At 44.9% G+C, this 14,676-nt stretch overlaps 1 protein-coding gene across 3 annotated transcripts in view; it reads left to right on the forward strand.

Moving 5' to 3' along the window:
* The first annotated feature begins 8,594 nt into the window (after nucleotides 1-8,594).
* Nucleotides 8,595-14,676, forward strand: part of Anxa3 (annexin A3) — a 59,423-nt gene continuing 53,341 nt past the window's right edge. Inside the window, exons 1-2 of one of the 3 annotated variants that reach the window (XM_052735416.1) lie at nucleotides 8,595-8,854; nucleotides 12,750-12,802. In XM_052735416.1, the coding sequence (XP_052591376.1) occupies nucleotides 12,788-12,802 (15 nt within the window). In that variant the 5' untranslated portion in view covers nucleotides 8,595-8,854; nucleotides 12,750-12,787. The other 2 variants (XM_052735417.1, XM_052735415.1) reach the window with 2 other exon arrangements.

Genomic DNA, 14,676 nt, shown 5'->3' on the forward strand with positions numbered 1-14,676 from the left:
TTGCACAAGCACAGGTTTGCTGAGTGTCCCAAACACCCGGGAGATGATCGAATCTTCAAGCCAGAGCCTATTGGCTTGTGAAGGACACGGTGACAGAGGCAGAAGGGAACTGAGCCCAAGCAATTTTGGCATTCTGCAAGCCTGTGCATTTGTGTGTCTTTACCCTCTGATGATACGAAAAACTGCCAAGGACAGCAACCAGCATGGCTCTCTTGGCACATTTGCACACTCAGCAAGACCTGAAAACTCAGCACACTCTCATAAACCCCGGGGAAGGGATGCCATAGCCAAGCCCCTGCGTTCTCAGTGCCCCCGGGGGTTAATGATCTTTATATCCTCAGAGTGTCCCATTGTTACCCCTCACCTAGCAGCAGACTCGGCTCTAGGGTGCATGTCTAGAGCACATGGAGGAGCAGTTCCGAAAACCAGTTTCCAAAGTTTTATGATTGGCTACAGAAACGCTTCTGAGACCCGAAATTTCATCACCATAAAATTTAGGAATTTTGAATGGCAGAATATTCATATCCATTTAGAATTTAAAATGGTTCATATGATTTTTAAATTGAAAACCGAGGAAGGAAATGGTATCTAGAATATGTTACTGTGTTCAGCCACATGAAATTGAGGGTTTTATTGGTCATGAGAAGTCCACAATGTAGTTTTGTATGTCTCCACTTAATATCAGGGTACTAGAATGTCTTTTATAGACGCTTTCCCCAAATGAGCTGAGGAGAGCTCTGTACAGGAGCCGATCAGAATGGTGCACTGAATTAACATCCTGGTCACAGTCTAGGGACAGTGTCAAATGACGTATGGAGTATGCCTGGAAAACAAGGACCATGAACCCATCATGATTTCTACCTCGACCCCACAACAACTCTGAGGCAAGTGCCCTAGATAATTTTCTTTGAAAATTCCAAATGAACACCAGAATTTCAAGCCCTTCAAAGCCTTAACAAGAAGAGTTGCTTAAAATTGGCCTCAGGTTCTCATTACCCTGATTGGATACTTGTGCTGAGGCGTCCCATCACTCGGTTAATATCCTATGACAGGACTGTGCTGCAAGCCTTCCTTTCAAAGCTGGCAGAAGGCTCATCCTCAGGTCTGTTTTGGTTTAAAGCTCTCAGGTTCTAGAACTAGTCAACAAGTGATAAAAGTTTATTAGGATCCAGCCTCTGGGACAATTTCCAAAGGCTGTTCAAAACCAGATCCAAGATATTCACTCAAACATCCCACTGAGAAATATTTCAAAAATGAACCAATGCTTGGGACCAACAGCTCCAGGAAACTGACAGGCATCCAGTGTTCTGGCTTCTTCGGCTGCAACTAGCCATGTGTAGCCACTGAAGGAAGAGAAGCTTCAAGTGACCGGGCCCCTGCTATGCCCTCCTGCCTATGATTTCCTTCTTGGCCACAGGCCCTGATGGACAGTCTCTCTTCCAGAGTTTCTGTTATTACAGGTTCCAAATAATCCCTTCCTTCCCTTGTCCATGTGGAGACAGCAATGATTTCATGCTCCTCCTAGTTCTTGTGAACTTCATGATGCGGGGGGTGGGGTGGGGGTGGGGGGGTGGGTGGGGGTGGTAACATGGTGACCACATAGGGAGTGGCCTTGTTGGAGTAGGTGTGGCCCTGTTGGAGGAAGTGTGTCACTGTGGAGGTGAGCTTTGAAGTCTCATATATGCTCAAGCCACGCCCAGTGTGATAGTTCACTTCCTGTTGCCTACAGATCAAGATGTAGAACTCTCAGCTCCAGCACCATGTCTGCCTGCATGCTGCCATGCTTCCTGCCATGATGACAATGGACTAAACCTCTGAACTCAAAGCTAGCCCCATTTAAATGTTTTCCTTTATAAGAGTTGACATGGTCACAGTGTCTCTTCACAGCAATGGAAACCCTGACTAAGACACTTTCCCAGCAGCTATCAATTACCAGTAGCTCCTCAGTTAGAAGTTAAACTCTTGCCTGCCTTCCCTCTCTGTGCTGGAATTTTGTCTTGTTTGAGCTCACACAGGTCTTGTGCATAACTGCCATGTTGTGTCCAGAAAACACCCTCCTTGTTCCCATCCACCACCTCTGGCTTTTACACTCTTGCTCCCTCTTCTACAATGATCCCCGAGACTTGGGAGGAGAAGGTATGACACACAGATGTCCCACTTAGGGCTGAGCACTCCACAACTTCTTGTTCTCTGCATCTTTAGCGGTTGTGGGTGTTTGTGTTAATCAGAATCCACTGCAGAAAGAAGTTCTCTACTGAGGTTGAGAAATGCGCTAATCTATGAGTATGTGAGGGCTTGAGAATGGCCCACCCAGGCTCATATGTTTGAATACTTGGTCCCCTGCTGGTGGAACTGTTTCAGCAGGATTAAGTGGTATGGCCTTGGAGGAGGTGTGCCACTGGGAGAAGGCTTTGAGGTTTCAAAAGACTCATTCCCTCGGTGTCTTTCTCTGCCTCATGGTTGTATCTCAAGATGTGAGCTCTCAGTTACTGCTCCAGCACCATGACTGCCTGCTGATTCATGCTCTCCACCATGATGGGCCTGGACTCTAACCTTCTGAAATTACAAGTCCCAAATCAACTCTTCTATAATTTGCTTTGGTCATGGTGTTCTCTCGTAGAAATAGAAAACTAAGACAGATGTAACAAGAAACCATTAGGAATTCGTTTAACACTGTGTCTCTTTAGCAGACAGAGTACTAGGTTCCCTCCTAAAGCCTATGACCTGTCTAGTCACACAGTCTGGGCCCTGATAACACGGGTTCCACCTTGTGGGGCCGGTCTCAAATTCAGTTTTAACAAGTGGGTGGTTACTCTCTTCACGATCATGCCACTGTTACACTAGTGGGACTCTTGTCAGGCTGGGTTTTATTGTAGCTCATAGGGTTCATAGATTGATATGAGGGGGGCTAGCTAACACCAAGACCTTATTTTAAAAGTCATATAAAAAACTAACTGTGGGTATAGCTACTGCTGCACTACAACCACAAAAAGAAATAAGGAGAAACTACTACAGCAGAAGCTTCCTAGAATACACACACACACACACACACACACACACACACACACACACACATATATATATATATATATATATATGTATTACAAATATTACAGGCTGTTTGCCATTGTTTTTAGTTACCAAATATTACAGGCTGTTTGCCATTGTTTTTAGTTACCAAATATTACAGGCTGTTTGCCATTGTTTTTAGTTACCCTCCAGAACTTTAGGGAATCCCTATTGCTGAATATGCCACAGGTGTGAATCATAGAACATGGAAAGTCAGTCAAGTTGGTACTGACCTGGAAGCTTCATCCCTAATGGCTAGCTTTCATGGTACTGGGAGGTACTGTGCATGCTACCAGAGGAGAAAAGTAATCATCAATCTTATATTTTTGAAATGGGATTTCCTTGTGTAGCTCAAATTGGTCTCAGACTTTTAGGCTCAAGCCATCTTCCTTCCTTAGCCTCCCTAGTATATGAGATTATAAACTCATACCACGGTGCCAGGCTTCAACTTAAACCTAGGCCTGGAAACTTAGTCACTGATTTTATATACTTCGAACATAGAATATCACAGAATAAATATTTTCAGTTCAAAAGGGAGGAATGGGGTTGTAGCAAAGAAGGATCAGACCAAGGCAAGAGAGAAACACAGCATGGCAAATGCTGAACAAATCCTACAACTCCATGTCTGACAAATTCTGCTGCCCAGTCACAATAGAGACTGGGTACCCTTAGGCACTGGCCTTTGTTTACTTGTTCTGGGGGAAATACTTCCTTATGCCATTGGTTTTTGTTTTGTTTTTGTTTTGTTTTTAATCAGGGAATCCCTCCAGAGACAGGGTTTAGGCTGTGTGGTGGAAGTACATAAAATCAATGCCTAAGTTTCCAGGGATGTCATAGTTAGTTATTAAAAATAAATTAAGTTGACGGCTGGCCTAGTGGTGCGTACAGTATGTGTTTAGGCTCTCCCTCATTGTAGGTCTGGATGAGCAGAGTGTACAGTAGATGTTACACAGCCTGAATGTTAACCTGCCTTAAAACGTCCCCCACCAAACAAATTAGCCCATTAATGCAGCATTGCTCAAGTTCTTAGGACACAGGCCAGGCTAAATGTTGCGTGAATCTTAAAGGTCTTATTAATAAAATCAAACCTGAGGCCAAGTATTGGGGTGAACGCTGGAAGATCAGAGAGACAGAATAAGCCACAGCTAACCTCACCTGGTCAACTTCTCAGCTGATCCTGTTTCCTCAGACTGGAAGCCTCTGAGTCCTCATCCAGAATGGGTCTCAGCTGAACTGCTGCTCGAAAGCCTGAAAGTTTAACCAGCCAAATGCTTCTAGTTTCTGGTCCTCACGCCTTATATACCTTTCTGCTTTCTACCACCACTCCCTGGGATTAAAGGCTCGCTTTCTGGGATTAAAGGCGTGAGTCACCATGCTTGGCTGTATCCTTGAACACATGGACTTCTGCCTCTGGAATGCTGGGATTAAAGGTGTGTGCTACCACTGCCTATCCTAAGTATCTAGTGGCTTTTCTGTTCTCTGACCCCAGATAAGTTTATTAGGGTACACAATATTTTGGGTAGCACAATGCCACCACAGTCAAATGCAGCTGGATTCTTTGCCAGACTGCCACATGAGTGTTCCCTAGCCCAGAACCTTATAGAGCCCTTAGTCCCCTTTGAAGCCTGTGAGCAGCGCTCCACTCTCCACATTTCTCTCATCTTCATCTTCTGAGTTCCCATCACAGTGGTCCAGTATATTCTTCTCTCAGCACTCTGGGACTTGCCAACTTTTCCACATCACTCCAGCAAAAACATTTCCAAACAACTAAGAACCACACAGTCAAGTTTATCTCCACAGCATCACTACTCTTGGTACCAATTTTCTATATTAGTTACTTTTCTCATTATTGTGGTAAAAACATCTGCTAGGAAGCAATTAAGGAAGGTAGGCTTTATTTTGGCTCCATTGCATCTGCAGTCATGATGTAGAAGTGTGGTGAGCCACAGGAATATAAAATAGAAGTCCAGCTGTATATTATAAGCCATATTTTGACAAGATCTAGGGTTAGTCTAGCGGGAAGCCAATCAGCAGGGACTACTGGTGTTATGCAGCTTAATATTCCGTTGTGCCTTGCTATGAATTCCTTGTGCTCATAATTTATCTAAAATGTGTGTGTGTGTGTGTGTGTGTGTGTGTGTGTGTGTGTGTGTGTGTGTGTGTGTGTGAGTGAATATTCCATTTCAAAGCACCTGGATAGTCACGAAGATAGAACCTTCTGCCTCTGAGCTCCAGGCCCCCTCTTTAGCATTTGTTTTGAGTATCTGCCATTTACAAATACCCTCCTCATGCTACTTCCTAAGACAGAGTCAACCCCAAACAAAGCTTTAAAAGACAAGCAAGGAACAGACAGCTACCAGGCCATCTGTTAGATGCCCGAAAACCCCCCGAACTAAGATAAAATGTCCTACTACAGAAGGAATTGAATAATGGTTCTCGGCTTGCTTCTCCTTTTTGTTCAGTCTTGGCCCTCAGCTCATGGGATGGTGTTGATCTACATTTAAGGTGTGTCTTAGTTAGGGTTTTTTATTGCTGTAAAGAGACACCAAGACCTTGGCAACTCTTATAAATAAGCACATTTAATTGAGGTGGCTTGCTTACAGTTTCAGAGGTTCAGTCCATTATCACCAGGGTAGGGAACATGGCACCGTGCAGGCAGATGTGGTGCTGGAGCTGAGAGTCCTACATCTTAACTCAAAGGCAGCAGGAAGTTGACTGTTACACTGAGGGAAACTTGAGAAAGAAACTTCAAAGCCTACCCCCACAGTGACACACTTCCTCCAACAAGGCCACACCTCCTTATAGTGCCTTCACAAGGTGGATCTTCACACTTAATCTAATATAAATATTCTTTCAAAGATATGCCTAGAGGTTTGCTTCCTAGGTGATTAATCCAGATCCTGTCACGTTGATAATGTTAACCATCATAGGTGAGGTTCAGATACCTTGCCTGGCAGAAATAAGTGGAAGGTATGGAGATTTCCCATGTATCCCATTTCTACATGCACAACACCTCCCATTATCCACATACCCCACCTAACTGGCATAGTTCACATGAGCATTCACATATTTCACCCAGAATCCATAGTTTTCCTAAGGTTTACTCTTGGCACTATATAGTCTGTGTTTTGACAACTGTATAATGTCATTTATCCACCATTAGAGTGCCACACTGCATGATTTTATTGCATTGAACATTCTCTGTGGTCCACCTATTCACATTTCCTTCTCCACAACTCTTAGCAACCACGGACATTTTCACTGTCTCCATAGTTTTGTCTTTTCCCAGAGTGTCACAGAGTAGGAAGCACATTGTAATATACATCTAAGGTGTCTCCATGGCTTGATTACTTACCTGTTTCTAGCCTTGAATAAAATTCCAATATACAATGTACCACATTTTACTGTCCATCCACCTACTAAAGGACCTCTTGGTTGCTTTCACGTTTCAGCTATGACTAAAGCTGGTACAAACATCCACGTGTAGTTTTTAGTGAACACATAGATTCCACAATATTGGGACAAACACCAACAAATGCAATTCCTAGATTAAGTAAGAATGTATTTATCTTTGTAAGAACCACCCAAATTATCTTCCATGTGGCTGGACCACTGTTGATTCTCACCAGCAATCTGTCCCATGTGGTCAAGCTTGCTGTTAATAAGACTATGACCCTGGCCATTTGTTTCAAGTTTTCAAACCTGACCACAGGACCACCCACAGGGATCAGTGGGTAAAGACACCTGCTACTAAGATTACCATCTGAGCTCACACGCCATTGCACACACACAAGTATACACACCATCTGAGCTCACACGCCATTGCACACACACAAGTATACACACCATCTGAGCTCACATGCCATTGCACACACACAAGCACACACACACACCATCTGAGCTCACATGCCATTGCATACACACAAGCACACACTCACCATCTGAGCTCACATGCCATTGCACACACACACACACACACACACAAGTATACACACCATCTGAGCTCACATGCCATTGCATACACATAAGCACACACTCACCATCTGAGCTCACATGCCATTGCACACACACACAAGTATACAAACACATATACACACACACCATCTGAGCTCACACGCCATTGCATACACACAAGCACACACACACACCATCTGAGCTCACACGCCATTGCACACACACAAGCACACACACACCATCTGAGCTCACACGCCATTGCATACACACAAGCACACACACACACCATCTGAGCTCACACGCCATTGCACACACACAAGCACACATACACCATCTGAGCTCACACGCCATTGCACACACACAAGCACACACACACACCATCTGAGCTCACATGCCATTGCATACACGCAAGCATACACACACACACACACCATTTGACCTCACATACCGTTGCACACACATAAACATACACACACTCACAAATATGAGCATATAGGCACATATACACATAAATAAATGTAAAAAATAAAAACTTAAGAGTTAATAAATAGTATTATGTAGTACTGCTGCATCAATATTTGGAACAGTCTAAGGTCACATATGAGAACTGGTTATTACTATGACCCAGTGTGGTTCTTGATTCAAGCATACTCTTGATGTTTTATTTTGTTGCTGTTGGTGGTGATGTTGTTTTGTGTGTGTGTGTGTGTGCTGTGTTCGTTGGTGTGTCTGAGCGTGCAGAGACCAGAGCAGTGCGTCTTCCAGTGCTGCTTTCTGCCTTATTCCCTTGACGCAGAGTCTCCCTCAGAACCAGGAGCTCACCATTTGGGTCAGTCTGGCTGACCAGCCAGCTCCCGGAATCTTCCCCAAACACAGAGTCATGCCAAGCTTTAAGTGGGTGCTGGGGATTCAAACCCAGGACCTTGTGCTTGTACTGGCAATGTTCTCACCCTGAGTCATTTCCCTAGACCTCTCTTCTGCAAACTCTAATAGGAAATGCTGTGTACTAGAAAGAACTTGAAGGAAAGTAAAAGGACGAATGTAATCTTCAGGGTCTGATAAATGGTAGCATTTCCTTCTACCTTCTTCCACAAACAGCCAGCTGACCAGAACTGATTTCCCAGCATTAAGTGGATGTCTTAGGGTAATGGTTCTCTCAACACGTGGGTCAGGGCCCCCTTGTGAGTCAAATGACCCTTTCACAGGGGTCGCCTAAGACCATCAGAAAACACAGATATTTACTTTACGATTCATAACAGTAGCAAGATTACAGTTATGAAGTAGCAACAAAAATAATTTTATGGTGGGGGGTCACCACAGCATGAGGAGCTGCGTTAAGGGATCACAGCATTAGGAAGGTTGAGAACCACCGTCTCAGGTTTCTATTGCTAGGATAAAGCCCCAGGACCAAAAGGACCTTGAGGAGTTTATTTCAGCTTACACGTCCATCCACAGCACACTCCCCCCACTGAGGGAAGTCAGGGCAGGAAGTCAGAGCGCAAGAACCTGAAGCAGGAACTGATGCCGAGCCCATGAGGGAATGCCAATTCCTTTCCAGGATCACCAGCCCAGGGGTAACACCACCCACAACAGACTGGGTCCTCCCATTCAGTCACTAGTTAAAACGCTCCAAAGGCTTGCCAACAGCCCCATCTTATGGAGGTTCCTTCCTCCCAGATGGCTCTAGCTTGTGTTCAAGTTGACGTAATACTGACCATCGTAGTGGGGCTTTAATTTTTATCCTCCTTGACTTAGTGAGACTCCGAAAGCCTTTAAAATGCCGTGGTGCCTCCTGAGCTCTAATCCTCAGCCTGGAGTCAACAGGCGTAAGGTAGGGATCCCCAGACTCCTGCGCTCAAAATGTAGCTCTGCTGTTCTTTCTGGGTGACTTGCCCTCCCTAGCCTGGGCCTCCTTACTTGTAAAACGGGGATTAGAGAGTAAGAACAGCATCTACCTTGTAGCACGGCTATTATGCGGGATTTAGAACGGTGCCTGGCACGAAGGACCCGCTAGGTAAGTAAGTGTTACTTAGTGTAGGTACCCGTGAGGTACTCTGAATCCACGGCATCTTGAAAACAAGCCAAATGCTGAAGAAAAAGAGAAGAAAAAAAAAAAAAGGCGGAGGAAGGGCTTTGGAGCAGGGGGTGGGGAGGCGAGGGTTGCGTGGTGGGTGGGTCAAGGCTGGAGCACAGCGTCCCTGGCCCCTGGCTGGCCTGGCCGGGGCGGTCGGTGAGTGGAAGCAGGAGGAGGGGCTGGGGAAGGGCGCGGTCGCGGTCTGGGTGGCCGTCCAGAGCAGCCGGGAGCGACAGCCGAGCGCACACCTTCCCGCACTTGCCCCTCGGTTCGCGGCCGCTGCGCCGAAGGTAAGTCTCCCGCGCCCGCTGCTGCGCCCACGGAGCCGGGGTCCCCGCCTCGTCCGCGCCGTCCCCGAGCGCAGCTAGATCCCCGCGCTGCCCCCTCCCCGACCCTCCCCTAAGCCCACTTCCCCTCGGTCGGAGTGGAGGAGACTGAACCCCGGGAGCGAAAGGGCGTCCCTGGGGGAAGTTACCAAACTCCGGGTCCTGGAGGCCCAAGCTCAGATCCTGGGCATCCAGACGTGCCGGGCCCTTCATTCCTAAAGGTCTTGGAAACATTTAAAAGAAGAAGGGGAAGGGGCGGGCCTCGGTGCCCCTGTTCTGAGTTCTGCGTGGAGAGCTTTATCCCCATCTCTCCTGTGAGCTCATTTTCCCCTTCATGTGTGAAGTTTATTTTTATTTTTTAAAGGTAGGAAAAAGGTGGATTAGGGTATCGGACATTGAGAGTTGGGGAAATCCGGTTTTCTCTGAAAAGACACCGTTTTCTGTGATTGCAACAGCATTCTTTGACTAGACATGAATCACCTCCCCTGGCCCTTGAGTCAGCAGGTGAGGGATCCAGGTATGCGATTGCAAATGACCATATATAGAAGTTCTGAGGCCCTGGAGCCCCTCTGCAGATAAAAAGGTGAGCACCGGGCAACTTCTTTCCCTGGAGGTGTGTTCAAGAGAAGGGTTTCTGCCCCGGAAGGAACTTCAGTTTCTACTCTTCACAAACATCATAAAAAATAGACCAAAAGGTTGTTCTGTAAAGGATTGTTACTGGTTTTCCCGAAGGTGGAAAATTTCAGACTGCCCTGAAAGGTAATTTTAAAATATAAGGGAAGTTAGACCCCTGTTCCCAGAGCTGTTTGTGTTGAGAAATCCGTAGACAGAAGAGCGAGAGGAAGTACAAGGAAATTATGCAGCCGCTGTAATCCCTTTCAGGAAGGATGTGTTTCAAGTCCTATTGTTCGGTCATCTGGCCTCCGCTGTGGAGTCATTCTTTACTTTTTAAAAGCTTAAGGGGTGGCTCAGTGATACTCCTTAGTAACTTCCAGATTATATTGGATCAATAAACATTAAGCATCAGTTGGGTCAGGGACTGCGGGGCATGGGGACTAACAGTTCATTTCTTTGGAATCTGGATGCCTGGGTTCAGTAGGCTTGACCCAACAGCTATGTGGAAGGGATTTTATCATAGATCTCTGTGCCACAGTGTCTTCCTAGGCAAAGTGGAGATGTTATTAATGATGCCTCCCTAACTCACTGGGTTATGCTGAGACTTATGTTTAAATCACTGAATGAGTTTCCCCCCCTCATATACACCAGTGGACAAATATTACACAAATCCCCAGCTTTGTGGAACCCACCTTCTCATACTTTTCCTATTACCTGGCACATAGTTACAACACAAGACACTGACTGACATTGTAATGTATCTATTTTTTCAGCACTGGCAACAGCCTGCTCTCTGTTTTACAGATGAGGAAATCCGGACTCAAATTAGGTTTCACATTAAGAGATGTGTTAGCTTTTTGTCAGTGTGACAAAATACCCGAGAGAGACATGATTTAACAGGAGGAAAGGTGTCTTTTAGCTCATGGTTTTAGAGTTTTAGTTCAGTTCTGGGCAACTGGCTCCATTGCTAAGCTCTCTAGATGAGGCAGAGGAGGGGGCCCAGCTCACGGCAACCAAGAAGCAGAGAGTGGGAGAGAATGGTACCAGGGGAAAACAGAGACCTGTATGAAAGCCATGCTGTCACAGACCTTCTTCCTTTAGGGGTCTTACCCCTTAAGTTTCCATCATTCCCAGGTGCCCATTAAGTTCCGAACCCATCAATGTGGGTCCATCTACTGCTGAGGTTAGAGTGACCAGTCATGATCCAGGTGCTCATGAAGCTTCCCATCTCTGAACACTGCTGCATTGAGGACCAAAATGGAAATTCCTGTTCTATATGACAACAGGCAGCAACATCATGTTGTACCCACTGTTGACTCTATGGAGAGACACAGAGGGTCAGACTCTAACCAGAGAGCTGACTGCATAAGGTGCCGAGAATGGGCAAAATCAGGGGCTAAATATTTCCAGGGACCATTGAAGTAATTTCCTGTTGAACTTTGCCCTTGAGCTGCCATTGAATTTTTAGAATATTTTATTGCCAGGATGGGTGGGAGCAGCTTGTATTTCTAAATCAACCCTGGAGACAGGCCAGCAGGCCTGAGTAATGTCTACTATGGAAAGTAGACTGGGTCCAAGGAAGTGGCCTTTTTCATGTCTGTACCTACTTGGGACTGACCTGGCCTCCTCAAAGAGTAGAGATGGGTATTCATAGCAGGTTGCATAGGCTTGGACCTTGGACAATGAATAGGCAGGAATCCGCCCAAAGCCAGCTGGGGTTATCTTGGTTTGGGGTGGGGAACAACTTCCTGGATCTTTGTTTATTCTTTTTTTCCTTGCTGTGACGTCAGCCTGTCCAGGTTAAGGACATCATTAGTAGACACAGTTCTCCTGGTTTTGTCAGTGTCATTTTGAGATGGATGTCCTTGTGTAGACCAGGTGACCAGGTGACCCTCCTGCCCCAGCCTCTCCTGTGGTGAGATTGCAGACATGGGCACTGCCCCTGACTACTAGATTTAAGTAAGTAAAAAGAGGCTTCCAGAAAGTATTCCTATAAAACACAGAAGTGGAGAGCTGAGCTGTTCTTGTCTTGGAGCCCTCGAAGGTCCAGGTCCAACACAACCCCCTTGCAGATGTTGTAAGGCCAAGGGAAGGGATGGTAAGGGGAGACACCCAAGCTCCTCCCCTTGGCTCCCACACTATTGAAACGGTGGTCTCCAAAGACTTAAAACTTCCCGGAAGTCTCATGCTGGGGGAAGGAAAGGGAAGCCAGACAACTTGTCCCCAGGAAGAGAATTGACAAAGTTTTGACAACTTACAGGGCAAACAGGAGCCAAGACAGTAATGGCGGACCCCTGCCCGATCAGGCAGTACTGTTTAACTGTGCGTGCCTCCTGGCCGTGCCCCCCCAGTCAGTACCCTGCAGGCAAACATGAGGTTCCTGCACTCCTTGTTTTTCCTCCCAACAGGCCACTCTGAGGGAAGCTCCTTTCTCTCCTTTCCATTATGACTTGTCTCTTTCTGACTGTACTGAGGACAGGTGGCCAGACCAGAATGACTCTGCTAATACTGTGAATGTGAAAAGTGCCTAGTAAATGCTTGCCCAGGGAATGGGTTTCCTGAGGCCAGATTCACACCTTCTTCCAGAGAAGTTTCTCACTGACTGCTGACATCTGCTTTCTGGATTAAGCATTAGGAGTTGGACTGAAAATGTTGTGTTCTGAATCACAATACAGCTTATTCAGTTCAGTACTTCTTTGTTTCTTTTCTAGGTTACTGTGATTTCGGCTTGAGAAAGAGGCGGAGTATCATGGCATCTATCTGGGTAAGTAAAAGAGCTAAGCCTCCACAACACAGTAACTTATGTGAGTCACAGAAAATCAAACGACCAGGAAAAAAAGTTGAAAGTTGATTAACTGTAAAACACACACACACACACACACCAAAAAGCTAGAGAATATCTAAAAATAATAAATTATAAAAGAATATATTATAAGCCAGTGTGGTAGCATATATCTGTAATTCTAGAATTCAGAAAGTTAAGGCAGGAGGATGTCAAGTTTGAGGATAAACTGAGTTATTTAGGGAGAATTTAACTAAAAAGGACTAGTAGTAAAAAATGTCTTAGAAGGGCTGGAGTCATGCTTCAATACTACACTTGCATGCAGAGGACTGGGTTTCAGTTCCCAGAATCCACATCAGGCTGGTTGCAATCGCCTCTAGCTTCAGCCTCATGGGATCCAACACCCCAGCTTCTGAGGACACCTGTACTTATGTGCATACAACCCCCCCCCACACACACACACAGGTAAGCAGTTTTTAAAGGTATTATAGAGTTCCACACTTGGCAAAGAGATCCTAATGGAGAATAAATTTAGTGTATAACTCAACATATATAATGATAAAGATGACATTTACTATCAGACAAAGAAAGATGGTTTCTTCTGTTAGTACAATTAGAGAGACTTCTAGCTCATTGAAGGAAAAGTAAATCTATATTCCATCTCCCTTCTTATGTTAAAATAAAATTTAGACGCATAAAATATAGAAATGGGGGACTGGTTAGTAAAGTGCTTGTGGTGGCAAGCTCCGGGTTTGGTGAGAAACCCTGTCTCAAAAAATAAGGTGAGCGGTCCTGAGAAATGGCACCAGATACTCTGTGGCCTCTGTAGGTACCTGTACACACGAGCACCTACGCAGCTATGAGCATGTACTCACAACCTGCACACACACACACACACACACACACACACACACACACACACTATATATATATATATATACATATATGTGTGTATATATATATATACACACATATATGTGTGTGTGTATATATATATATATATATATATATATATATATATATATATATAAAGACAATAAGATTCAAGTGGATCTTTTAGAATTAATTTGGAATGGAGAAGGCAATTACAACCATAAGCCTAAAGCAAAAGCCTTTAAAAACATGTATCTGTTTATGTATACATTTGTAATTGTGGCAGCAACATAGTGAATAGAGCCAGCAGATAACCTCCAGGGAGAGACATTTGTAGGACATCAGACAAGAGATTTATTTCTGTAACATACAAATGACTTGAATAGGGCTGGAGAGGTGGCTCAGAGGTTAAGAGTGCCGACTGCTCTTCCAGAGGTCCTGAGTTCAATTCCCAGCAACCACATGGTGGCTCACAACCATCCGTAATGAGATCTGGTGCCCTCTTCTGGCCTGCAAGCATGCATGTAGGCAGAACACTGTGTACATAATAAATAAATAAATCTTTTAAAAAAACAAAACAAAACAAAACAAAAAACAAATGACTTGAATAAAGCAATTTTTAAAAATGAGCTCAATGGGAAACTGTATACACAAAGTAGCACGTGAAAAGAATTACAAGTATCTGGTACACATGTATACAGAACCTTGCAGAGCTAAAGAAATACCTAGCACAATAAGGAACTATTTCTTACCTAAGAACTCTGTAACCAGAAAAAAAGACAAAGTTAGTTGTGTATTCAACAAGAAGTCTCAAACTGTTCATGAGAGACTATGTTACACTTTTGGGTAGTGTTTGGGTCCACATCTGTCATTGTTAAATGTTTGTGCCCTTTACCCCAGTAACTCTGCTTCTCATTATGTGTCATAAATGTGAATAAGGTTGAAAAATGGGGCAAAAGCATATTTGCCCATAAATTATTGGA

This window comes from Peromyscus californicus, unplaced genomic scaffold (genome assembly GCF_007827085.1).
Source record: "Peromyscus californicus insignis strain IS unplaced genomic scaffold, ASM782708v3 Scaffold_13__1_contigs__length_99412109, whole genome shotgun sequence".
Classification (NCBI taxonomy): Eukaryota; Metazoa; Chordata; class Mammalia; order Rodentia; family Cricetidae; genus Peromyscus; species Peromyscus californicus.